General features: G+C 37.2%; 1 protein-coding gene across 1 annotated transcript in view; it reads right to left on the bottom strand.

The window, feature by feature from the left end:
• Nucleotides 1-27,902, bottom strand: part of LPIN1 (lipin 1) — a gene marked incomplete at both ends in the record, with an annotated part of 73,151 nt that overhangs the window by 538 nt on the left and 44,711 nt on the right. The window contains 15 exons of the mRNA XM_079550790.1: nt 438-541; nt 3,499-3,613; nt 5,284-5,436; nt 9,139-9,225; nt 10,468-10,616; nt 12,121-12,265; nt 13,847-13,894; nt 14,352-14,428; nt 15,712-15,804; nt 18,627-18,696; nt 19,936-20,029; nt 21,108-21,295; nt 22,546-22,639; nt 23,635-23,944; nt 25,643-25,769. Coding sequence (XP_079406916.1) covers nt 438-541; nt 3,499-3,613; nt 5,284-5,436; nt 9,139-9,225; nt 10,468-10,616; nt 12,121-12,265; nt 13,847-13,894; nt 14,352-14,428; nt 15,712-15,804; nt 18,627-18,696; nt 19,936-20,029; nt 21,108-21,295; nt 22,546-22,639; nt 23,635-23,944; nt 25,643-25,769 — 1,854 coding nt within the window. The remainder of the gene's footprint in view (nt 1-437; nt 542-3,498; nt 3,614-5,283; nt 5,437-9,138; nt 9,226-10,467; nt 10,617-12,120; nt 12,266-13,846; nt 13,895-14,351; nt 14,429-15,711; nt 15,805-18,626; nt 18,697-19,935; nt 20,030-21,107; nt 21,296-22,545; nt 22,640-23,634; nt 23,945-25,642; nt 25,770-27,902) is intronic.

Below are 27,902 nucleotides of genomic sequence, written 5' to 3'. Positions count from 1 at the left end.
AACTTTACACAAGGCCTTTTCTTTTCAACTGAGATGCCTAAGCATCTTGATGGAAGCTTTCAGTATTTCCTTCACTTTTTTCCCTAGCTCTTCTACACAGAAGTTTCAGGAAAAGGAAATTTTGACAAGGTCACAAAAAGGCAGATGGCTTCACAAAACTGGTTAATATATCTTCTATGCAGATTAAATTGTACACTTGTTATTCCTTTTCAGGAGTAGACTAGATAGAATATGTTACACTAAATGTGAAACAATTTCTGTATCAGTTTAACCAGAAAAGTGTGGAAAGTCTGCACTTTATTTTACTTAATATTTTGTTTGGCACATCCTAAATATTTTTTCATTACTAAAATTAAATCCATCTTCGGGCAAGTTGAGTCATAGGTTATAAAAGGAAATTAATTTAGACTATAAAGTGTAGGGATTAGATTACTTACGATGAGATGTTTGTCTTTGCATGTTCTTGTATAAGTTCTCCTTTGGGGTTGACTGTAAATATTCGGTTTAAAGAAACACCCACTTGTTTGTATGAGTAAACATCCTAAATAGAAGGCAAAATTAAAAAGGATTATGATTCTGTCTCTGTATAGTAGCGTTCATCCTGAAATATATTACATAGAATATATCTGCATAGTATTGTTACTGTATCTATCAACTGTGGATCTGAAATTCTCTAAAAGTTTGCAAACTTGAACTCAGCGTAATGATGAGCTCATGAAACAGACAATTTGCAGTGAAGTATGGAGTTTGCCACTTTAATTTAAACTATTGATCAAAATCATGTTGTTTCTCAGTTAATTCCCTTGACACAAAAATAACATTCAATAAAAACCTAATGTTATTTGGAGGTAAAAAAATATTTGCACTTCCATTTTTCTTTCAGAGAATATTTCATTCCCCAAGTGTGTTGTACTGAATATCTCGCAACAATGCTAAAACATAACTGACATAAAATAGTGATTAGTTTGTAAGGACAAGGTCATAAAAGAAAGTTGTAACAACTGTTTATTTAAACCCCTGGAAACATCTCCCAGTTCTTGTGCTTGGTGCAATATCCATAAATTGACTTTGTATCAGAGAAAGGGAAAGCAAGGTATAAACACTATAACTGCAGTTCTGATTCCCAGGAGGTAATACAGATACAACTGTGGGAATCAATTAAACTGGGAGAGGGAGATTTAGACTAGATACTGGGAAGAAATTCTTTATTGTGAAGGTAGTGAGGCACTGAAACAGGTTGCCTGGAGAAGTTGCGAATGCCCCCTCCCTGGAAGCATCCAAGGCCAGGCTGGACGGGGCTGTGAGCAACCTGGCCTGGTGGGAGGTGTCCCTGCCTGTAGCAAGGGGTTGGAACCTAGGTGATCTTAAAGGTCCCTTCCAACCCAAACCATTCTATGATTCTATGCTATAGAGAGCAATCAGAAGTAAGGGTTAAGAATATCTTCTAAGAAATTCAAATTATTACAGCAAGCATGAAAAAGTTCTGATCTAAAAACCAAAAAAAAAAAAAAAAAAAAAAAAAAACACCAAAAAAAAAAAAAAACCCAAAACCACTGACAAAATTAAGATTAAAAAGATCAGGCCTAGTTGCCATGGATATAGTTTTAACGTTCAGATGGTGAAAGATTGGAAGTTTAATGAAGAGATGCAAACAATTTTAATTTCTATACCATGCAGTATGCTATGTGCACCTGTAACGCTTGCAAGTACTGAAATCTCACTGAGTTTATTTGGGGAAAGAACAAAAAAGTGGCAAAAGTAGGAAATTGAGAAAGTTATGATCCTGATGTTCACAAAGCAACTAGCCTAATTGTATTTAACATCTGAAACAGCAATCAAAGAGATATCAGTAATCTCTTTAGAAACTCTGATTTTCTGCTTTACTTGAAGTTGTTATTGATGCATGCACGAAAATAATGATTTTGTTTTACTCTGAGGTTCATCTATAATACGAAGCCACAAAGTAGACAAAATATTAATTTTGAAACCATACGGCTAAAGTTACCTTGATAGGGGAAACTAAACCGTGTTTGATGGAACAAACAGATAAAACACTGGTCAGTCAACGGGGACCCCCTTCCTATCCTCACTGACAATACTTTTGAATTATGTAACTCGTTAGAAGATGAAGCTGAAAAAAAAAAAATGTTACTGCTCATAAATACCAGCAACCCTAGGAAAAATGTGATTTAACTGTAAGAATGAATTCCAGCAGAAAGGCATGCTGAACTCTCTCAAATGTAGCTAAAACGTGCATGGCTTCAGTGCCAAAATATCTTGCCAGGCACCTTCATCCAAACATCTAAGCATCTAAAATGCTCAGTCTCTAAATGTTCTCATTCACACTGACTATGGCTGGTGTCCATATTTATGCTGGTAATTTCCTCGAGCTATCAATGTTTTCACTAGTAGACGCATTTGAGGTCTTGCAGGCTGAATAGCTAAGGCTGAAATCTATTCCATGCTCCTCAAGTTTAACTAGAGCTTTTAGATCTAGTAAAGTCAGTGGAGAGCACCTGAATCACCCTCAAGAAGCATTCCATTTCTCTCCAGCAACTAAAGGAGGAAGGAGCCAACTGGTTAGTTATAACAGGGAACAGAAAGGGTCAAGGACCGTTCTCTCAAGGCCATGTTACAGGCTGCCCTATACTACACATTAGTTTCCACTGAAAATACCACTCACCAATACACTGCTGGAGGAAGTAGCAAATGCTCTGCAGGGCTCATGGGCACAAATAACAGTTCCATCTGCTTAACTCAGGTGCCCACTGACACTGTAAAAACTTAAAGAGTGCTATTTCCTGAGCCAAAACCATTTTTCAGATCATGGTTTCAGTATAAAAGAAAGGATGATCACATGTCAAGGTGCCTCTGTCCCAGTTTTGCTTAGCTTATATGAAGTCTCAGCACCATCCCTAAGGCTGCTGCCTTCTGCGGATACATGTAAGCATCCTTTGGGCCAGGACAGGAGTAAGAAAAGCATACAGCACAATTTTACTCTTCAAATGTGTGAGAAACCTGACTTCCTTTCTCTGTGTCAAGAAGCACATTGGTCTCTCCACAAAGCAGAATGCTTGATCAAATGGGACATCCAAATCCTTCTAAATATTGTGTTTTGAAGTCTAAGTCTCACTGATGCTCATATAAAAGGATTTGGTGTTTGTCCACAGGTAACTCACTGGTACTGTATCAGCTGCAGTGAAGTGGTACCAGTATTTTCACAAATGCTTAAGGATTTATTTATTACATAGTTAGGGTTTAAATCAGTACTTAGTGTTATGCTAAGTTATGTAGATATAATGTAGTTTGTTTGCTGCTCTTCCACCTCTGCTATACTGTGATATTTTGGAGGAAGAACTTTTTTTTTATCCTTTGTACAAGGCCTAATAAAATATTCTCTAGTTCCATTTAAAGCTTTTCATTTTTAATGCAACAGAATTATGAAATAACAGCAACATTTCTGTTCTCTGCAATAAAATAATTTCAGCTATTACTCACAGCGGGTCTGTTTCCAAAAGCAGCATAAAAGGGTTCTGTGTTGGGATAAAACAAGTTTTTTATGTCTGTCAAACATTGAACTTTGAATTTTTCTGGCTTTTTCTCTATCACTTCCCTGAAATGACATAGAAGAAAAAAGTGAGGGAAGCACCAAATGAATAAGTACACACTAAATACAGCATAAACCAGTTTAACTTTATTCCATCTTCTTCCCGTTCCTCCCCCTCACCCCCCCCCCCTTTACTCAGGACTTCTGCAAAACTTTTTCTCCAATAAATCTTCATTTGGAAGTCACAATGGCCACCAAGACAAAAATATCATTCCTAAGCTTATGTGATGGCCACAGTAAATAAATCCTCCAAAACAAGAGGACTTCTACTGAAGCTTAAGCATAAATTAAGTAAACTGCTTCCTGAGAACTGCAATATGATTCACATACATTATATTAGCCACCACTATGTATGGTTTTTTAATCACAATTTTTTTAAAAAATTAAAGGATTGTAATTAACATATGTGCTAAAAGGACCTCAGACTGTTAAGGTGCTTCTACAGTTAGGGTCATCCATCACTGCTAACTAGCAGAAGTAATAAAGAAATCTTCCATTTCTTTTCAGTTGCTTCTTACAGAATACAGAATTCATTAATGAACAGAGGAGCTGCCTCATCTCTGGGTAAAAGCCCTTTCATAACAGCTTCTCTTGGCAAGGATGCTGAACAGGTGGCGAAGTCTGGAGTTCCCACAACAGAGAAAGACACCAGCATGACACAAAAGTACTGCAGATGCTCAGAATCCTACATCCTAGTATCATATATGCCAATGAAAATGCAAGTAGCACGGACACTTCACAGGAATATTACAGCCCTTTGGAAGAGTAGTTTCACATATAAATTAAAGTATGAGCATGTGCAAAGGAGGAATAAAACCATCTTTCCCTTAAAACAGTGAATAAATCCACAGGTAACAATTTAGTCACATGTTGCCCACACACCAAAGAAGCTGAGAGATAAATGGGCATTTTTTAGTCTAAAGATGATACCCGAAAGAGTATCAACTGAAATATATTTCTAGATATAAGAACGTAAGATGACAGCAGCTCTCCTTTTACCATGACTATCATTTAATCAGTCTAAGAACACTGCGTACCTCCACGCTGTCTTATATTTAGAACATGACTGGTAAGACAGCCTGTAGCATGTCATTCAATCAGGAGAACATCTGAACAACTTTCCATTAAAAATTCTAATGAAATCCTGTCACAGCAGCATTTTTACAGCCTAAAATATTTTCAGTAATCACTTGACATACTTTGCTGAATTAGGAAAAAGGTACAATATTCATATCTGTGCTGTTATGATTTGTTACACAACACCACCTACAAAAAACATTATTGCCCAGGTAGAAAAGCACAATATAGTCAGGACTATAAAGAGTTCATTTTATTTACAGGTGAACTTCTTTGTAGCCCCCAAGAAATAAATATTTATCATCCACACACACACAGAAACAACAACAACAACAACAAAAAAAAAAAAACAGGCAATATTTCTACCTAAACAGTGATTGCAGACATATGTTGGGGTGTGTTTAAGACAGAAACTAAGCAATATGCTTATCTATTTTATTGTGGTCTTTTCTTCAGCATAATTTCTTTTAAATTCAACTTTGGACCACTATGCAAGTAAAACGATTATGAATCATTTCAGTAGGTCCCATTAAAATGCTGACAATTCAGCTTTCACCAACCTCCAAATTTCTTTCTACACAAAAGTGATACTGCAGTACCTGTGCAAAGCTGAGAATAAGCTGCTCGGACTCAGCAACACTGGCCCCTGTGGCAGCACAGTTCCACGTTCATTGACCCAGTGCAAGTATCCTCTGGTCATGTCTGCCATCCCAATAGCACGTGCTGAGCAATACAAAAATTTATATCCATTTCTGTAAACAGGAACAAAAGATGATAATGCTATTAAAAAACAAAGCAGGCGTTTTGAAATAAATAATGTTGTGAGTTTGTTCTCACATGAATCAATCACAGTGGTTAACAGCTATATTTAAAAGGAACAACATTTATGTTACAATGCTGGACAATAAAAATCTGCCTGGTTCCACTACAGTTAATGATTTACACTTACAAGGGGCTTATCTCGTCTTCTCATAACTTCGCATGACTTTCTACTTACCCTTGCATACTTAAATCACAGACATTTGAATTAGCTAAAACAATATCTGCTAAGAGGAAGCACTTGGCATAAAACAGACAATGGCAGATTAACCTTCTCTGTATTAACAACGACATAGTCCAGCCTTCTGAGCCTCTGGGTGGGGAAACCTGGTCTACGTGCAGCAGCAACATGCTCCTTTCAACTCTGAGCAAAGTAAAACTGCAAAACATTGTATGAGAAGTAATCTTTGTACTGACACTGAAACAAAAGTTTCAGCAGATGTTACAGGTTCTGTCAGAACAGAACAGAGTCGAAAGGCATTAGTTCAACTTCATAGAATTTCCTTTTGCAAGTCCTACAAGGGAATGTGAAATAAACAAATGCGTATTCAGCACACGCAGGCTATTAAACATAGCTATTCTATATTTTTGTAGCATTCAGCTGTAACGTCTAGCTGCTACATAATTAACTCAGTAATTTTAAAAATGACATGACTCAAATCTATTTTCCCATTTTTGTGTTTTCGATCAGCAGAGCCCTAAGTACTGACAGGCACAGAAATAACTACCGCAATTAAAAAGAAATTAACATTTTCACCAAAGACAATGCAGAGGCCACACACAGGAACTAAACAGTGTTCCAGTATCTGAATTCACATGCTGTCCTGTTTTTTCCTCTTATCTTGTATGTCTTTACAAGATCTAGAGGATGGACCAGTGTCTCTGGTATAATTTAGATTCCACCAACCATGGTTTATTATTTATCATTTACGTAAAATAAAAAGCAATAAACAAGTCCTAACATAACCACAGTGCACAGAACTAGTCAGATTATAAAGCAACAGTTAAGATATGTTCCAGAGGCTCTTCAAACAGCTGTGGTAAGCTCAATATACAAGAGCAGCTGAATGTGATCTAAGAAAATACATTCTTTTTTCCCCAGTGTCTGTTCAACATGAACAGAAAACAACCACTAAAACTTGTTGATGCTAAAAATCTGGATATATGAATATCAGAATACAGCTTCTGACACTTCATCTGATCCCATTCAGATATCGATTAACTTTTCTCCTAGCTTCCTTTTTTCCCCTCAACTACTACTGACAAAGCTCACTATTCTCTCAGAACAATTCTCCCATTCACACTCAGAGGAAACATCAAGTTTTTCTAGTTCCTCAGGCCCTGTGCAACATGTATCTCAATAACTTTCAAAGCCTTTAAAATATTTTAACATTTGTAAATTTGCCACTTAAATTAACAGCAAATATTCATATAGGTGTCATGGTTTTATGCTGACGACACCAAGCTGAGTGGTGCGGTTGATACGGTGGAAGGAAGGGATGCCATTCAGAGGGACCTCGACAGGCTGGAAAGCTGGGCTCGGGTGAACCTAATGAGGTTCAACACGGCAAAGTGCAAGGTTTTGCATTTGGGCCGGAAGAACCCCAGGCACCCGTACAAGCTGGGAGGAGTGGTCCTTGAGAGCAGCTCGGCAGAGAAGGACCTGGGGGTCCTGATGGACGAGAGACTCAACATGAGCCAGCAGTGCGCTCTGGCAGCTCGAAAGGCAAATGGGATCCTGGGCTCCATCAGGAGAGGGGTGGTCAGCAGGGACAGGGAAGTGATTGTCCCTCTCTACTCGGCTCTTGTGAGGCCCCATCTGGAGTACTGTGTCCAGGTGTGGAGCCCTCAGTACAAGAAAGACATGGAGATTTTGGAAAGGGTCCAGAGGAGGGCGACTAAGATGATCAGGGGGCTAGAGCACCTCCCCTATGAGGACAGGCTGAGGGAGTTGGGCTTGTTCAGCCTGGAGAAGAGAAGGCTGCGGGGCGACCTCATTGCAGCCTATCAATACCTGAAGGGAACCTACACCCAGGAGGGGAGTAAACTCTTCATAAGGGCTGACAATAGCAGGACTAGGGGAAATGGATCCAAGTTGAAGGAGGGAAGATTTAGGTTGGATGTTAGGGGGAAGTTCTTTACGAGGAGAGTGGTTAGGCCCTGGAACGGGCTGCCCAGGGAGGTTGTGGATGCCCCGTCCATGGACGTGTTCAAGGCCAGGTTGGACGGGGTCCTGGGCAACCTGATCTAAATGTGTATGTTTGGTGGCCCTGCTAGGCAGGGGGGTTGGAACTACATGATCCTTGAGGTCCCTTCCAACCCGGGTGATTCTGTGATTCTGTGATTCTGTTTTATGATTTTTGGTCATCAGTATTCCACACCATAACATCATGTAATGCACTGGGGGTGGGGTTTGATATCTGCCGAATGTTCGTCCAACGGAGAAGAACTACATTTCCCCAGGAGGCTTTGCGGTCAGCAAGGGGATATAACTCCATGCAAGGTCACCTGATCCTTCTTCTTCGCCTGCGCTTCGCTGTCTGCGCTTCGCTATCTGCGCTTCGCTGCCTGCGCTTCGCCATCTGCACTTTGCCGTCTGTACTTCAGTCACTCAACTGGACTGCACTTCTCACCCCAGCATTGTGGTGAGGTCTATACAATTCAAACAGATTCTCTCTCTCTCCCTCATTGTATTTTACTAATACTATATTTAGTAAAATCATTTGTTCCACCTCAGATTAGTGCTGTTGTTTTCAAGTATTTTGGGGTCCCCTGCTTCCCCTTTCCCAGAGGCGCGGATCCGCAGATCCCTCCGCCCTGCTGGTCACGGAACTGGGCCGGACCAGCCCATAAACCGTTGACAATAGGTAAGAAATGAAATAAATTGTATAACAATCAGTAACAAAGACCACCATCACTGTATATAAACACAATGAGAACCTTAAATGGTCCATTCCTACTCAAGATAGATACTATGGTATAGAAATTTAATATTTAGACAGCTGGAGCCCACACTTGTTCTCTCAACTTCCTTTCTGCTTGCTAGAAACAGCAGAAATTCTCCTGAATTGACTCATTTCAGGTATTTTAGACCTCATCCATGCACAGCAGATAAAGAAACTCATGTCTCTCTACTAATCTCTTCAAAAGAAAAAGAACTAAGCAATTAGTTTAGATTAGACACCTAACTTCCAGGCAAGTAAGCTTTGGCAAGAAATCCACCTGCAATGACCACCCTCAGCTAAACAATCCTTAGATGTTTTGCAACGTCTATCCTCAAGGATAGACAGGAAAGTAAGGTTGCAACTCCCAGGTTGCAAAAGCTTCCACTTATTGAAGCTATACAACTCATTTAGATTACTATATTTTTTCTAAACTGAACTGTATCTGTTTGAGATGATTAAGAGAATAATTGCTACTCATTAACTGACAGGAGACTTCTGTTCCTGGTATCACAAAGCAGGTATTGGTCTGGCTATCAGACAGCAGATAGTTACACTGTGTAAGCAAAGAGATAGTGATGAGATTTCTCTTAACCTGTAAGCGTAACAGTCTATAAAGATTTCAACTTTCACATGCAAAAGAATAAACACACACAAATCACAGATATATGAACAGATTTACTGAATACTCACTGGCTCACTTTATGGTACAACTTTGCAATCCCTTGGTGCGTCCAATCTTTGCCAAGAGTAGGTAAAATATGACCTAAAGTATCTGACCTGAATAAAAGAAAAACAATGTATTTGAAATGAAGAACAAAACAAAAAACAAACTTACTGCTTTTAACTAATAACAGATGAGACTAATATAAATTCCCCTAATTAAATTACCTAGCTGCACAAGAAAATTAGATTTTCTACAAAGTACTGATTACAATCAGAAGAGGGCGAGATTATTCCCTTTTCTTTCAAGATAGTCTTGACACATCTATGCTGTTTTAATCAGCCTAGTGCTCCAAGACCTGTTTTCTCAGATAAGCTAGTGAGCCATAAGTTAAGGAGGAAGTTACAGCATACAAACTACCAGTTAGACCTATGGAGTAGACCAGTTAGTATTAAGTATACTTTTTGAGGTTTACATTTCCTAAATAAACCAAGTCTAACTATAAGGTAGGTAAGATTGTAAACCTCCAAGCACGCGATAACGTTCTAACCTCTTCAAATAACCAAGCTGTCAGTTGGTCATATACAGTTATACTAGTTTCAACATATTTCCCACTCTACATAAAAGAAAATTATTTACAATACAGTAATATTTAAAAGTACAAAGAACTGAGCACCTCACTAGATCAATCGTTGTAAGGATACACAGCAAGAAATCCAACCATTCTAATTATCTTGAATCTTACAGAGAAAAGATTTGGCAATGGATTAGGATTCACAGTAGTATTGTTAAGGTGAAAGAATTCAATTACTGTCCAGACAAAGAGAAGAGTAAGTCTCATTTACTCTGCTGAAACTTAAGAAAATAGAAAAGGCAGAGGAATTAATTCATGTTGGCAACCAAAAAACAGTTTGCCCTTCAACTGATTAATTGCAATGGAAAAAAAAAGTTCAAGCGTCTGTTCAAATCAAATATTTTAATTTAGCCCAGATCAGTTTTGAAAATCCTTTTGTTCATTGTTTGTTTGTTTGTCTGGGTATTTTTTTGCATCTATTGTACCTCATAAGTCTGATAGAACAAGAAGCCTATGATTCTGCTGAACGCCCCGCAACACTGCTATAAATGCTATCACAAAACACCAAAAAGGGAAACACTGAAAAGTGAGTGCTTATGGCATGTTTCTTTATGAAATAATGATTCTAGCCAGTGAATCTTGCAGTGTTTGAAAACAAACAAAACTGAAGCAGAGAAAAAACAGACTCCACAAAATACTGAAATACAATTCCTTTCCTCAAAATTCCCTGGTTTTCAGTCCAATGGACAGAGGCAAATAAATAGGCCCCTTTTCATGAACTCACCGTGTAATGGTTCCATCTATGTCAGAAATTATAACCTTGTCATCCCAATTCCATAGGTAAATGGTGCCTTCACAGCGGCAAGTACCTTGATATTGTGTTGTAACACTAAAGGTCACATCATTGGGACCATTCTTCAGCTTTAAGCTTTTCTGCAAGACATTATCAGCAGAATTATCAACAATTTGAGCATGTGAAACAGACATCATGCAGAACAGAAAGCTACAGATGGCTGTTGCTTTGGACACAACCTTACTGCTTTCAGCAGAGCCATTTTCTAAGTAAGGTCAGAAGAGATTCGTCACATATTTTGAATATGAAGCATTAATTTATGGAACAGAATGAAAAAAAAAATCTGATTCATGGTAAGCAATATGAAGGAGCATCCTGAAAGGTTCACATGGAATAATGAATATGGAAGGTTTCTCATACCATGATAAAGATATAGATATGGAGAGAGAAGCACAGGTAACAAGTAGTGCCATGAACAGTGAAAATGACAGAGTGCTTTTATGTGGATTTATGTTCTATGGATCCACACTGGCACATTTCTAGTCTATAATAACCCACCTATTATCCTTCAGTTTCCAAAGTTCCTTAACTTTCCAACCCTGCTGCCCTTCTCTTTCACTTAGGAATTAATTTGGCATGAGACTACTGATTTGATCTCTTTTTGTAGGCTCAATCATTCATTTTCACAAAACCTGTAGGAGTTTCTTGCTTTAAGTGTTCTTAGTTATATTCCACTGAATTGTTCAGTGAGTTAATATGCAAAATGAAGGTGTGAATGCAGATGGGAAACTGATGAATCCCATCTACTGTGCCATCAAGAATCCTATCTGAGAGTAGTGCTGACTTCTGCTAATTACTGTAAGGTTTATGTATCTTAAAAAGACATATATTACTTGCTTACAAATATATATATTTGTGTAACCCTTGTTTTCTGCCTGATTTAGGAAGTTACAGCCACATTTCATTCATCTCTTGGGAAAAATTCAAAATTCCTTTCAAACTATTTAGGAGTAAGCAATAGGCTGCAGAATGCTGTACTTCTCATATGAGTTGCCTTTAGAAAATTAATTGGCTGTAGGAAAGATGACAAAAAATATTTCACTAAAGTAGCCCATTTTTCCAAAATCCAATTGGCACGTGCAAAATAGAGCAGCAACAGTTTTGTCACCATTAGTCAGAACGTGTTCTGTCACAGAGGAAGACAAGAAATTAATAGTCAGGCTTCATAGTGAGTGCACAAGTAGCTCTTTCAAAAGTTACTAACAAAGAACTGTATTTACATAAGAATGCCTGTCTGTTTATTAACGGGAGGGTGGTGGCAGAAAAGAGACCTCTGGGTTGACACAAACTTTACACAACACAGAAAGGATGTTGTCCCAGTATACTCAGATGCAAAACACTTCAGAAATAGTTTTGGTATTTGTCTAAATGGGCTCCAAACCTCTGAACCCCAGCACTTGCTGAAGGAACATTCATGTATAATACTGAGAAGAAAAAGGAAAGGATAGCTTTAAAGTTACTGTAAGAAGATGGAATTAAATGTAAGAAGTAAAGAAATAATTAAACCTTACAAGTCTGGATAACAATATTGTTCTCGTTGCATTAGAAATGACATTTCAGTACAAAGATGTAAAACCAACTCACAAGCTGGTCAGAAGTTAGTCGAAGTGTTTTTTTGTAACTGATTCCAGACAATAATGAGAGATGACTCGAGTTGGCTTGTAATGACCCAAGGTTTTGTTTGGCAGCTCTAGGGTCTTCATCGCTCGAAGAAGATTCATCTTTTATTCTGGAACAGTGCACACAGAAAATGATGCTATCATGTCCGTAAATGCATCTCAGTATCCATTAAAAATGCATTAACAGCGAGTCACCAAATAAGTTATTGATTCTCTGATCCTGTTTCACAAGAGGTCATTCACAGCAGGGCTTTTAAATATATCAATGGAGTGCTGAATTTTCATTCATGCTTGTTCCCCATTATTAATACTTGGATTCCCATGGGGTCCCTTCCAACCCTCATGATTCTGTGATTCACTTGTCTATATGCTAGTTTTCATCACTTAAATTTAACAGATAACAATTAATATGTTATGTTGACTCAAAAAAACTCAGTGGTAAGTATTCATTTTTATATACATTGTTTCTTTAATATATTAAAAAATACTGAAACTACAGAAAATTCTCATTTCTCAGTGCGAAAAAGAAGTTTGCTGTGCTGGTATTTTGTTTTGCTTTTTTGTTTGTTTTCCCTAACTTAGCAGTTAATAAAAGAATTTGGCAATCTGGTCATCCCTTCTCCCCTCCATTATGGGTGGGATATGACACCAAGTGATTACAATTTTATCATCAAAAAACTCCTTTTTCTGAAAGCAATTATCGGGTTATTCTTTTCCACAATCTGCAGGATTATCTCATTCAGGATAAAGTAAAAACAAAAAAGACCCGCTTGATTGAGCTCATTTAGACAGAGGCAAAGTTTTTCTACAATACACAAAACTATCACTTAGGGAAGATAACAATCCCTTCAGATCCAGCAAATATAATCTCTGAAACTACTAAAGCTACTGGGTCTGTTTCCATCACAGCTGGACGTTCTTTGATGTCAGGAAGTCTTGACCTATCATCAAGATGGTATATGTCATGACTAATAACATTATAAAATCCATCTTATTATCCTTTGTAACATCACATCTCAAAAGCTTTATTCAACATCCCACTTGTGCTCTGTTTGTAAGCAATAAATTCTTAAGGACAGATTTTTAAGATCAGTTAAAACTTAAAGAGCACTGACTACAGAACTCTGTCTGCTTGAAATCCTAACCCCACTTTAAAGCCTATCTTTCAACAACCATGTAAAAGATATCAGACCTAAACGTTACTCATCAAAAAAGGGAACTCAGTCTTTTCGATTCCTTTGTTAGATCTCAAACTCAGAGAACAGAGACAAACAAACCAAGAACTACATCCCATTCTCCTGGAATGAAACTGCTTAAAGAACTACAGCTACTCCATTTTTTTTCCAACGATGGTGACCTTTGAGTTTCACATAGTGAGTATAAAGCATATTTAAATCTGTATGATATGGCCCTCTTCAGCTCTAAGCACAACACGTATGAGCTGTCTTTACAGTCCAAACTGAATGCACAGCAATGATACAAGATAGGAGAGCTGCCCCTGGCTATCTCATCCCCTCAGCAGTTTCTGGGGAAAACTAAGACTCATCATACAGAGCCTTTATGAGGCAGAGATTCTAGCTATACAGTATGATTAATTCAGAACATGAGAATGAATAGATTTCTGCAATCCTTAAAAGAACTAATAAAAAAAAAAAAAAAAAAAAAAAAAAAAAAAAAGGAATCTTTCCTACCTATTGCATGTGAAAAGAAGCCTGGCAAGTGTTAGGCTCCTGAACTTCCTAAAATACGCAGGAAGAAATTAAAGTGTCAAGCCATAAATCAGGATTTTAGCACATGCGAACTGAAAACAACCTGGGATAACCTACGATGCTGCCTTGAAAGCTCCAGAGAGATGTAAATAGTTTTGCAGTAATGCTTCAATTATTGTTTGCTTTTTTTTTTTTGGTCAAAGGGCTGGAATATGTGTCATAGAATTAGCAGCCAAACCATAAGCTAAAAATGCCAAAGCACACTTGCAAGGTCTGCAACCTTGCCATGGCTTATAGCCTTGATAGCTGCACTTACACACAATTCATAATTCACTGCATCAAATATTTACTTCACACAGTACTTATTTTTCATTGCATTAAATATTTACTTTGTGCAGTACTTCTTGGTTCAAATATAGAAACAGCTTGATTTCACTTTTAAATTATAATTCTTGCTCATTTCAGGTAGAGCAAACTTCTTGGGTACCTGTTTGCCATGGTCATCTGTGAAGAGTCTTCTCCTTTAAGCCTACTCCCACTCATACCTTGTTCTGCCTTTGTTTCCTATAAAAATACAAGAAAGTATACAAATTCATGGAAATCTGATTAAAGAAGAAAAAAGTTACATGCAAAGAACAAGTACAGTTTTTTTTTCCCATGCATTCCCTTTTACTTTATCCACGATTAAAGAGGGAAAATTGCATGGATTTCTTAAAGAATAAAGGCTGTGCAAAATAATTAAGCAATGTAAATATAAAACTCAGAAGAAGAATTAAGATTTAGTTTTGCACAGATACAAAACTCAGATTTCACATAGCTGGCACTCTTGTAGTTCCAGAATCAAACTACTCAGTTAATCACAAATAGCCAGATTTCACTTGAAAACCAAAACCATCTGGAAAAATAGAGTTACCTTCCACTGAATTATTAAAATCTTTAATCCAATAAAACATTCCACATTATTTTTACTCTGAGCTGATGCTAAGTTCTATCAATTCCTTCCCAGAAGAAGAAAGATCTTTGAGTAGTGAATGACTCATGAGAAAAAAAGAAGAATAAAACTTCCCCTTGTCCATTTACAGCTTTATAGATAAGCAAACGCTTCCACTGAGGAAGAAATTCTAACTATTTCAAGCTGCAGAAACTAAAATCTCAGTCTCTAAAGCTCATATCCACAGACCAGTACAGTGGTTATTTCAAGCAAAGCTAAGAGTTCATCTATTGAGGTACAACCATAAAACATATCTCCCCCAAGTACTAATGCTTCAATAGTATAAATGAATATGAAGTGGTTTTATTAGCCAACTTTAAAGATTAAACATGTCTAGACAGGAGATCAATATTTCATACGAAATTTTGCCTTTTTCACTGTGCTTTAATGTTCATTCATGGCTTTAAGTCTGTTACCACAAACTTCTAATATTCAGAAAAGAAATTTAAGATGACTTTAAAAGTAATGTAAGTTTTCCACCTTAAGTTTTACTGAACTTTACTGTGCACTCTCATCATAAAAATCTCTGTTCTTCAGCTGTGAGCAAAAACTGTAGAAAGGTAGGCAAAACATGTGGCACACCTCTTCAAATCTAGGTTCCCGGACACAAATTTTGTTAGATAATACTGTCTCCCATTTATATAATGGAGGGAAAAAAAAAAAAAAAAAAAAAAAAAAAAAAGCAGAACCAAAATACTGCAAGCAAACATTTTAGGTAGGGTCTGATCAAAGGCTTTCTGAAGTCAGACTTCAGATGCTGTTTAAACAACTTCTAGCGTGCAAATCCTCAGCCAAAGGGGGTATGAAGCAAAGTTCTGAGGGATGAATTTGAAGGCAGCTGGCCTTTCCAACTTACCTCTTTAATAGTGCTGTTTCTCCCTCTCCAGGAAAACCACCATCTTCCACCTTTTTTGGGCATCTTGTCTCTCATTATAGATTCCACAGTGGCCTGTGATAAATGGATGGTAACATAAAAAGAAACCAAAACAAAGGACAACCTGATATATGTAAATGAAAGAGTGCAAATGCACAATTTTAACTGATAATAAACAGAATAAAAGTAAACATACTGTCTGCGGACCATAAATTCTACTAAAGCAAAATCTAATGGTATCCAGTACTGCTCTGAAGTAACTTAAACATGAATACTTATGGAATTTTTAAAAGAAAAAATGAAAAAGACAAAAATCAAAGGAGGAAAAAAAGCGTAAGTAGGTATTAGTATAATGCCAAGAATGGAGAAGCTACCGGTTTGTTTGTTTGTGTTTTACATTACTTAGCGCAAATTATATTTTAAAAAAAGCACAACAAACAAATGAGTAAAAAAGATCACTTCCTGAAAGAGTTGTCATGGAAAATAGTGTTAAAAAAAAAAAAAAAAACCAGCATGCAAGATGGTCATTTTCATTTATGAATAACTATGAAGTACATAACTCATAATAAGCTAGGATAAAATCAAGGAAGTTAGTAGTTTTAAATGAGGTTAGCATGATACTATGAACTTGACTGACAGCGTTAAGTTTTGTACTTTTTCTTTTAAACCTTTGCTAATTTCAATATTCTGTATATACTGGATTCCTAGTAGAAAAAAAAGTTTCTTCCAATAACTATGATCAGAGAGATTTATAACAAGACTTGAATTCATCCAACCACGAGAGTGAGCAAAAAAAGCAGAAGGGGAAACACCACAATAAAGGTGGCTACAATGTTCAGTATGTCCTAGAATAGCTTAGCCACAGGTTTTGTGACAGCCTCTACTGTAAATGAAATATCAAAATAAAACTGCATTGTTGATTAGTGAAAAGAAAAAAAAAAAAAAAGAAAAAATCCAGAACTGATTCCAAGAAAAGCTAGCAGTTAAGAAAGCAGGCTGAGTTCAGGTTATGCAAAAATACACTTTTTCTCAGTTTTTTTTTCCCCACAGGTTTTCCTTCACTATCCTATCTAAAGTATAAGAGAAAAAAAAAAAAAAAAAAAAAGAGATGTGACAGAGGAATGAAGTTGAGCAAAGAAGTTAAAGTTTTTTTAGACACAAAACGAAAACTGCAGATAGAGCTACTGAGAAAATAACAGTTGTTGAGAACAATGGCTACAGTTTAAAGATGTTATCAAACACATGGACAACCTCAAGCAGATGTACTATTGATTCTTAATTAGATAATGTACTTGCTTACAGTTAAGCACTTAAGTGTATTTTGCAGATTGTCGGTTTTTTTTTTTTTTTTTTTTTACTAATAGCTCGAGCTTTCAATCACTTCATAAAGCCTGTTTTGATGAAGTATCTTAATATTACACCTTAGTTACATTATTACAGCAAATCAAAATTCTTGTAAGTAATTAAGAAAACCAGTAGAATGACTGGTAGCATAAACGAGTAATTGTGATTTCAGCAGTACAGTTTGAACTACTAAGCCTTTCCAATCACACAGACTGTGCCAACTATAAGTATTAGCTTCTTCACCCTATGAAAATCGTCTAGAAAGATACCAGTGTACAGAAAAGACAACAGTGAATTTCACATAACCTATATGAATAATAGTGCAACCATAAAATCATTGAAGGAATTGCTATTTCCCCTTAATGGAAAAAGTATTTCATACCTATTGCTTCTGCTTATTCTTCCTCAGCAAATGACAAAACATTTGGATCAGGCATCTAAATATTGAATTACAAAGGTAGTTACCCTGCACTTGGAGGATTCAGGGTAACTACCTGTATTGCCACTGGAGACCAATATGTGCTAATGAGATGAATCACGGCTTTGATGACAACTGGAATATTTGCAGTAGCACACAAAAATATCTAGTTCTGTGATGCTCTGAAATTCAAGCCTGATTTATCAGATGTTTAGGACTATTAGGATCAGTTTAATGTATTGAATCAGGAGCTGGACTCAATGATCCTTATGCATCCCTCCCTTTTAGCAATATTCTATGATTTTATATTGTCTGTCTGTATCTATAGGTGATGTGGCACTACGACAGAAAGAACATAGTAGTAGAGTATTACTTCAAGTTTTGGCAAAAGAATTCACATAGATTAAATACAAAGATACACAAAGAGCTGCAAGGGACAGAAGTAAAGTTTAGTTTACAAAGGATGCCAAATCCATGGCCAACTAGGTTACAAATTAGTGCCAATGTTGATACTTACTCCTTTATAAATAGTCACAGTAACACGTATTTCTGTCCTGATCATCTCTCTGGCACTAGGTCACATGTAATCGGACTAAGTACATCAGTGTGTTTAATATAAACAACCATACAGCTGTCACAGTCATAGCTATCTGTCACTGGTTGGTTATGACCAACCAACTGAGAAATTGAGAACTAACAAGCTGTAGACCTTCCCCGTCCAGTACTTAAGTTGCATTCAAGTAAGGTCAAAATCCTTGACTTCAATTTTTATTTGCTAATATATGCTGTACATAGATAAAATGAAGCAGGTCATCAGCATTCAGATACAGTAAACATTAAGGTGAGTCAATCTAACTTAAGTTTACAATCTGTATTAATGCAGGAAAACAGGAGAGGATAAAGAGATCAAGTTCAAAATACTTGTAATTATCTTAGCTTAGAAAGTAAAAACTATTCACAGACCAAATCCAGCTTATACTACGAGCTAAATAAGTAAGACTAAGGGAATGGTTTAGTGTGAAAACACACGCCTTTATAACACAACCCCTTTTATCTGCCTTAGTTAATGATATGCCTTAATAAATAGCAAAACATCAGAGCTTCCGCTCTGACCAACCTTAATATTCAATCTCACCTTTGGCAAAGGTTTCTGGAATGCCTGCATTGCCAGCAGAAGGGGACCAGCTGTTGTCCAGTTGTAGTACCTAGCATTTAAGAAAGACAATTGCTTTATTTTGTAATCCCAAAGTTCCAATACACAATTTAGTATTTATCATATAGTAGGTTAAACCTGTGAAGATTCTTTAGTACAGGTACTTAATGCCTCATTAGCAAATGAGCTTCGTTTCTGGTTTTGTTTTTGGTTTTTGGTTTTTGTTTGTTTGTTTGTTTTAAACAGGCAGCTTTCACTGGTTTTGCATCAAGTCACTACACAAATGTTAGGAACCTGAGTCTGTAGGATGTTAAACTTTTACTATGATGTGCTGAACACAGCTCAACTACTGTTACAGACTGTATTATGATTAGAGAAGTATCGTCCTCTCTTTCCAAATCACCAGTAGGCAGGTAAACGTTACTACAAAAAAAAAAAAAAAAAAAAAAAAATCAGATATATGGCAGAGAAGAAATAAATGACTTTCCTCTCTGATGGAGGAGACAAGGTCATCACGTACTCAATCCCATATGCAATTAAAAACTATTGCATAAGGATGCACTAAGTATCAGATTTATATGAGCAATTTCTATAACTAAGGGTAGTTTAAATTCTAACTGCAACACAAAGCCATCATCTCTCTTATACTCTAAACAGAAAATGCTAGCTGGAAGTGGCTGCAAAGTTAAAATACCCTCCAAACAACTGCATCTGGCATAGACCATAGCACTGCACTGCTCAGCAACACAAATATATGAAATAATATCTTTAGCCCTCCAGAAACAGAAGTCTCATACCCAGTGGGTGAATTCTGACAAATTCGAAAAGAACGATGCTTCTCTAGAGGCATACTAGCAAAAATATTCAGCTTTATAAACACAACTTATTGCATATGGAGGGTTTACAAGTAGAACATCACAATCCTGGAAATATTAATTATTCAAATTGGATCAAGGCAAGCCTTAGCAAGTTCACATCCTACTTCATTTTTACTCTACCAATTGAGAATGAATGCAATTAGTTTTTAATACTAGTTTCTTGAAATTCAGATTGTGTCAGTTAGCTGTGGCAGGTGATCTGAAGCTCCTCTTCAGCCTCAAGGAGAACTGTAAGTAAAAGCTTGAATTCACTTGAAAGCTGAGTCTTTCTAAATGAATCTATGCTACAGAAGTTCAAAACCTATTTTTCAGCTATAGTGATGTTGGTCTAACATAACAAAGTACCACAGCAGAGCTTTCGTTGCAACAGTAAGAATCATTTCTCCTTACTTACTCCATGGAAATATACTTACTTATTTCCAATCTTAACCACAAGGTTGGGGTCATCAATGATAGCAGGATTGTCCACAAACTGCTGATATGTTACTGCATGTTCTAAGAATTCTTCTGTTGGGGAAAAGAAAAAAGCAAACTAGTCATGCTTTTATAGATTCCCCCTGGGATGGGCCAGTCTAAAAGAAAACATATTGCTTTCACACTCAGTGCTTGCCCTTGATTACTGGCGTACTGAGATCAGTAGAAATACTGAAGCAAGACTTTCAGAAATTTCAATCTCAGATGATTCTGAAGGTTTCTTTGTGTACTGCTGGGCATTTTCCCCTTCAAAATACAAGCTAAGAGAAAGTCTAGGGATAGAACTGTGAGGAGGAAAATTAGGCTTCTAAGAAAAGTAGGGAATATTTCCTCATGCCTTTTACTGACCCTTTGTCCAAATTAGGAATAGGATCTGGTGGGCTTAAACATGCATAAACCCATAAGCAAAAACATGACCATTTGTACAGCTTACAGTAAAATAATAATCACCTATGAATAAACACCTTTTCCACTACTGCAGCTCCTTCAACAAAATCCCCACAGTTTACAGGTGATCTGAATAACAAGCATAACTCAAATTACAATATAATCAAAATGCATAATAACTAGCTTCTGAACAGTAATCAGCATAACATCAGGCTCATGGGTTTATGACTCCATGTTATTGCAGAATTTGCATTTTTTAAACCATTTATCTTCATCGTATGCAGCTGAAAGTTTAAAGAACCAAACACTCTCAAATGATTTCTCTCAAGAGTCACACAAGAAATGGAAGGCACAGCAGCTGTTGCCATCTACAGACCAGACCATCTTTATAATTCCTGGCATGGACAGCAGAGTATTTCCTGGCTATACATTATACCAAGTAACAAAAGCACCATGCACACTGCGATGATATAAAAATCGGTATTATCAGGAAATACACACACATTTTTCAAAAACATAGCATACATTAGATTACTAAAAGCTGTTAAAAATAGTGAAATGATAAAGACCTTCTAATTATGAAAAGAATCTAGCAAATTTGTCATTTCAGGAAGCGTTTTCTAAACATATTCCTACATACAGCCACAGGAGGGCACTGCTCCCCTGATAAAGGACGCTCAGACTTGGTTGAGCGCACACGCCTGTATCGCAGGTCAATCTATACCTTTGGTTATCTCTTTGTTGTCCGTGAGGCCTCCACAGAGAGAAATGGCAATGGAGGGCAAATCTCTGACTCCATCTGAGGTGCTTTCAACACCACTGTCAGCACCTGAGCTCCCAAAAGACTGTGGAGAATGGGTGGCAGACCGTGGCCCTGTGTCATTTGCGTTTCTGTTTTGTATGTTATCTCCACTGAAAAAGAAAAATCAGACATTCATTCTTCACGTATCCATTCCTAAATTCTCTCTCTTCAACATTATACTGTTTAGACCAGATGCATGCTGAATAAATCATCAGAATAAAGAGAAATAAATTTGTTGGCTTTTGCCATAAATTTAAACTAAGTAGCACAGATCTCACTTGTCCTTAAGAATTAGATCACCTCTACTAAATTTCCTAAACTACCCATGTATAATTACAGTTTATTTACAAGAGAAAGAAAAAAATAATATACAGTAAAAGCTTAGTGGATAAACTAAGATGGCCATAATCAAAATTTATACTAGGAGAATTGTTCCCAAACAAAGTTTGTACATTTGTCAGATATGTATATAAATGTTTTGAATACTGAATATGCATATAAGCATATACAAGCTATTAGGAATTGAAAATTTTAAGAGGATACTGTTATGCATTATTTCTTAAAATCAAATGTATATAGATGAGATCATTATGAAGAAACGCAAGCTCATCAAGTTGCTTTTCCATTCCATTTATATGAATGCATTTGAGAATGGAATTTGCAATCTAACCTCCTCCTTCGTGTTACTAATCTTTCTCTGTTCTGTTGAAACACTAATGTAACAACAGCTGATTTTAAGCAAACAAGAAAAAAAAGAGAAATGGAAGCCACTTTAATTGTTGCTCAACTACTTTAGTGAAACGACTAGAATGTGATGGACAAAGATGTGAAACGTGAAGAGATTCCGATAAAGATTGAAAAAAAGTTCCAATTTGTTTGGGATGAAATACTTTTCTAAGAAAGTCTACCATGCATCATTAAAAAATGATTTTCTAACATATTGTTTATAGGTCATTACCCACAGTAGAACAATATAAGAGTAATAGTTTTATGCTGGTAACAGTAAGGTACGTTCTTCTCAGTAATGAGCAAGGACATGGGGAATATATATATCCCACGGCCAACTGTTCTCCCAGGGCATGTGAGTAACACCCACAAACATCAATGTACATTATGTCACAATCCACAACCAATATGTGATGCTTGGTTTAGCAAAATGTAACATCAATTTTGAGCACAGCTCTTAGGCCCAAATACCAAGCCACCTAAAAGCCCCAACATTTGTACAAAATGTGGTGAAGACTGCGAAAATAAAACTTTCTTTTGAAGAAGAGGCTTCATCTGGTTGGCACAAACCATTTGATCTCAGTGGAAAAGGAAGAAAGCTACACAAGCAGAAATGTAAGCAAACAACTTATACTTTTTGGGGAAGTAAAGCGCAGCAACTTCTGGATCCATGTCAGTAAGGTCATCTAAATAGACACCGTCAGCACCAAGATGCCGGCTTCGTTTGTCTGTAAGGGATGGTAGAAATAAGCCTATTAACAAGTTTCTTCTGAGTAAGAAGTCTGAATTGGTATTGCTATTTAGCTATTCATTTTAGGATTGAGAAAGAAGACAAGTCGTAACAGTCTGTGAACTGCAGTTGCATAAAGTAGTACTGCCTAAAATTTCAAAACAAGTTGCCTGTATACATTGCTCACACTTGGAACACACAAATGGAAAAACAGAGGAGAACTGTGAGATATGCTGCAGCTTTCCTCATTCAGAGGATTCACTGGGAATTGCAAACCGTTGGTCACTAACTTGGGCTTTTTTGACTTCAAAGACATCAAAAAGTTTGTGAAAATTGCTATAAGCTTGTATGCTTACTGATAAAACACACCTGCACAAAGCAGGCTTACGTAGAATTTTCATAATTATAAAATAATCAGAGCTCTAAAATGTAACATTTTGTAAGCAAGTATATTTTACATGAAGACTAACACTTGCAATAAAATACAGTAGGTATAGATCCCAAAAGTTAGGAAACAGAAATGCAGACATCTCACAAATTCAAGACAAGATGCATACTAAGAATATATAACTAAAATTGCTCAATTTAGAGTATATCTATTGTTTGTGTAAAAATCCATGCTACATCACTGTACAAGAACAGAGAGACTCAACAAGTACCAGCCATGCACAATAACTCTGAAAGTGGTCAGAGCAAGTGAATCAACAGATCTAGAGTGGGAATGTGCCAAAAACAAGATCTCTGAATTCAACCATATTTGATGAATTTGGAGCAAATTTTGCAGCCTTGCCAAAAATACCCAACAAATGAAAACTTCTGTCCTTCCATACTGTGAGCAACTCAGGTTTTGAGTGTTCTTTGTAAAATTTATTCCTTTCCAAGTCTGAAAGTGTCCTAAGGGCACAGATTAATTTATATGGCAATGGAGTGCTTTATCACCATGAACTTTAAAAAACAAAATCATACATGTAAATATGAAGAATCAAGTTTTACCTTTCTTTCTGGAAGGAGAATCCATCTTGCCAACTGCCTGAGCTGAGCAAGCCGCAGCTTGTTTTATATCCTCATTGGCAGGCAACGATAGTACAGCTGCTCCTGCAGATTCTGTCTCTGGCTTATTTGTCTCAGCTGGCAAGGGCTCAGTTTCATCAGCAGTTGCTGCATCTGTCTGTCCAAGGGCAGGTAGAGGAGACACACCGTTAAACTCCTCTATAGGAGCACTCTGGATGACCCGAAAGTGAGTGCTTTCAGAAGGATCTACATCTATCGTGTTGGGTTCCTTAGCTTTGATCAAAGAACTCGCCTGTAAGGAAAAGAAGAAAAAAAAAAACAAAACAGACTGCTATACAGAAAAGCTCTTAAAAAAAAATGCAATAGTTTCACCTGTACAACACAAGATCAGATTCTCAAGGTGAGCAAGCCACAAATAACTGAGTTTGATGCTTCAAAATACAATAGCCTTTTACTGCACTACTTGCTTGTAAGTATGTTTTATATATAATGTTTATACACACACACACACACACACACACACACACACACACAAATATAATACAATGCAGCTGCATCCTGGGTCCAGGAAAATTTTGTTCTACAGTGGGTTCTGCAGTCCTCATTTCCCACACACCTGTGTGAGAGCACATCACAGCTCCCACCTGACCTCCTCTCTTTCAGCACAAATTGCAGCTTTGCCTTAGAAAGTAACCCTGACAAACATTGTTGACTAGAGTTCTCATACAATCAGGATGCTCCCAGGAAAAAAGATGTGGCTTGCTGTAACTTATCAATACTCCAGGTTAAGATTTTTCAGCTCTCTATAGGCACAATTCTAGATCTCCCTGGAGTGCAAGACATGAGGCCTTCTTACAGAGAGAACTGCACTACAACAGCAGCTGTACAGCTACTGTAACCTTCATGTCAGAGCAAGCAAACATTTACAAGGTGATGAAGAGCATCCAAAGCTTAACTCCCACTTCAGACATGGCCAGAGAAATTCACAATAGCTTGGTTAGCGACACAGATAGGGATTGCAAAGGGAAGAGTCTCTGAGAATAAGATCTGCAAGGCCTACTTCACTGGCCTGCATAGCTTGGGTTGTCCCTCTATTCTGCTCCTGTCCCATCGCTCCCTACAGTCCTTCCTGCAGAAAAGCCAGCCTTCAGCAGAAAGAAGCAAAAGCTGCATACTCTGTGCCCCCGTAGCTGCAACATGTCCTTGTAACTAGCAATAGGACAAGAGAGAAAGGCCTCAAGTTGCATAAGGGGAGGTTCAGATTGATATTAGGAATAATTTCTTCCCAGAAAGAGTCATGAGGTATTAGAACAAGCTGCTCAGGGAAGTTGTGGAGTCACCATCTCTGGAAGCATTTAAGGAAAGGGTAGATGTCCACCAAACCTGTCCCGAAGTACTACAACAGGACTAGATGACCTTAAGATCTGCTCCAATCTTAACAATTCTATCATCATTGTTTCTCTCACCCACAGGCAGGTACAAGTCCTCAATCTCTTGTCCTGAATGAATGCTCTGACTCAGCAGCTCCCATAAGGAGACAGACACACCTGACCAGCAGCACACTCAGCTGCATATGGCTTGGCAGACAATGCTGCTGGCACACCACAGATCCTGCCATTTAGCAGAGCTCTCAGAAAAGCCAGATGGCCTCAGGCTGGACACAGGCATCAAGCCAGTCAAGTCAGGACATCCAAGAAAGCTGCACATCTGGGCATGTGAAGATTTGTTGACAATTGCAGGTGTTTCTGGATATGTATACACTCAAACAGCCACTTTCATTTTCGGTGAATCAAACTGCTAGCACCAAGCACCTACTTTGCATCTAAGGCTCTTCTAAGGAAGAAAACGCAATTTTCCTAAATGAAACCTTACAATTTCATGTGAAAATGGGATCTCTTCTCCCTTCAGGAGCCTGCAATAAAGTAAGCACATTTGCCCAATCAAAGCACAACAGATGCCAGCAAGGAATTAAACTGATCACACCACATACCTTCGTAGCCTGTGGTAGCTCTCCCCAGGCCCAGTGCATGTGTGGATTCTTTAGTCCACTCCTGTCTGTAGATTTACTGACTAATTCTGAATCACTTTGAGGAGTAGGAGGACGTGAGCCTGACGGACTGAAGAAAAATAAACAAGAAAAGAAGTAGTACTTACTACAGAAATACTACAAAACAAAAAATAACCTTGACACAGTAAGTACATTACAAATTGACATGCACCAGTCCAAAGTGTTGGAAGTTTTATGATTATTATCAGCCAAATGAGACAGTATGAAAGCAAGGAAAAACATTTCAAACAGTTCAGGATCTTCTTAATACTAGCACACAGTGGTCTCATCATCTGCCATCTTTTACTGACTGCCATCACAGAAGCAGACTTCAAGAAGATGAAAAAGATGAGAGGAGCACAGGACCTGAATATTTCAGATTTTTTTTCCCCTGTGTGACAAAAAAAGAATTTGGAATGGTGATGGCACCAGAAGCAGTAGATGAAGAGATGTTAGTATTGTTATAATGGACATGAAATATAGAAGTGATTCACTCAGATCAACAAGACACCTTACCCTGACTAAGTAATTAACCTAAAGGTATTCAGTTTATTACTTCTTTTTACTGACTTCTTCAATTCCATCCCCATATACATATTTATCGGGAAAACAGCAGGAGTAGTACACAAAGAAGTTGAGTGATCCCAGCAGAAAAATATTTAACTTTTTGTTTTGCTGTACTGGAATATAAAATAATTTATTTATCAGGAGATTATCAGTTTTGCAGCATATTTTTAATCTGAAGTCAACAAAGTGAAGTCAATTTAGTCCTTAATAAATGATGCACTGATTTCAAAGGTAAAAGGAAAAATCATAATTATCTACTCTGCCTTTCTGCATGATGCAACTCCTAGAATTTCACCCCAAAAATCTCTGAAGAAAGCCCATTATTTCCACAGAATTTATGGCTGTTTAAGAAGTCATTGGTATATTCATTCCATCTTGATTCACAAACCACAAGAAAAAAAAAATAATAATAATAATCCACAACATTCATAGATCAAGGGTTCAAAGCTGAGTTATCTTCACTGTTAAAAAGCTTTCTACATTGGTCCAAGTTCTTTATGTTTGATTTTTTTTTTTATTTTTTTTTTTTTAAACTTTCTTCTAAATAAACTGTATCCAAATGAATTTCCAAAATTGCTTTGCTCTTCTAAAACAGGACAGTTTTGTAGAGCATGGTGGGGAACTCACTGGTTACAGGCAAATAACTACTATGCACTTACACAAAACAGCTTTGAAAGACCTGTGAACTTCAGTCCTGAATATTATCAACTTTATCTGCATTATTGCTTGTTTTTAGCTCTGCTGCACTAGGACATATCTTGAATATGGAAACATGAACACTCTTCAGCTACAAATGATTAAATTACAGAGTTTATAAAAGGACCAAATACTCATTAGTCCATAAAGTACCATCTGACACATGAATGAATTAATGAAATACGTTGTAAAAGGCAATTTCAAGCTCCGAAGATTTAAGAAATGCCTGGTGGCATTTTCAATATCTTTCACTAGCCCACTAGCAAATTTCTAGAACTGGCAATACGCATCTAGGGCCCACTGAAAATTTGCCTGCTAGGAATCTGGACACTTAAGAAAGTCTTTGCCAACAATGATCCTATTGCAACTTTAAGCTCCAAAAATCTAACTTCAAGGAAGCATTATCACCACACTAACCAGTGCATTATAAACATTTTAACTTTCAAAACACCTATTCTACTTCAAAAAAGCCTTCTGTCCAGGCTTTGGGGTATATTCAGATCAAACTCCCACCTTACTCAGCCAGACAACTGAAGAGAATACAGGCATTAATTCAGCTTGGGCTAGCATTTTGCATTTTGCAGTGAGAATACAGACCAAGGAGTGGAGCAGAGGGGCCTTGCATTTCCCAGAATTTTCTCTGAAAACACAGTTTTCTTACACACACAACTAAGTGAAGAAGAACCGTGACATTTATTCCCAGACATACATGTGAAGGTGCTTGAAACAGCATACGTTAACACTGAGTTCTGCTCTGAGAAAGCTCCTGATGCAAAAGGCTACTACCCACTCTTCTAAAACAGAGCACACACCATCTCTTGAATTTTCAACACAAGTACAATACCCATTTTACATGGAATAAATACTAACACAATACCAGAGGAGACCATAATTACCGTTGCAATGGCATCTCAGTGTAAAAGGTTTGATATCAAATCAG

This window comes from Tetrao urogallus (genome assembly GCF_951394365.1).
Source record: "Tetrao urogallus genome assembly, chromosome: 2".
Lineage (NCBI taxonomy): Eukaryota > Metazoa > Chordata > Aves > Galliformes > Phasianidae > Tetrao > Tetrao urogallus.
Note: the sequence above shows the minus strand (reverse complement) of the source record. Positions and strands in the feature narration are given on the sequence as shown.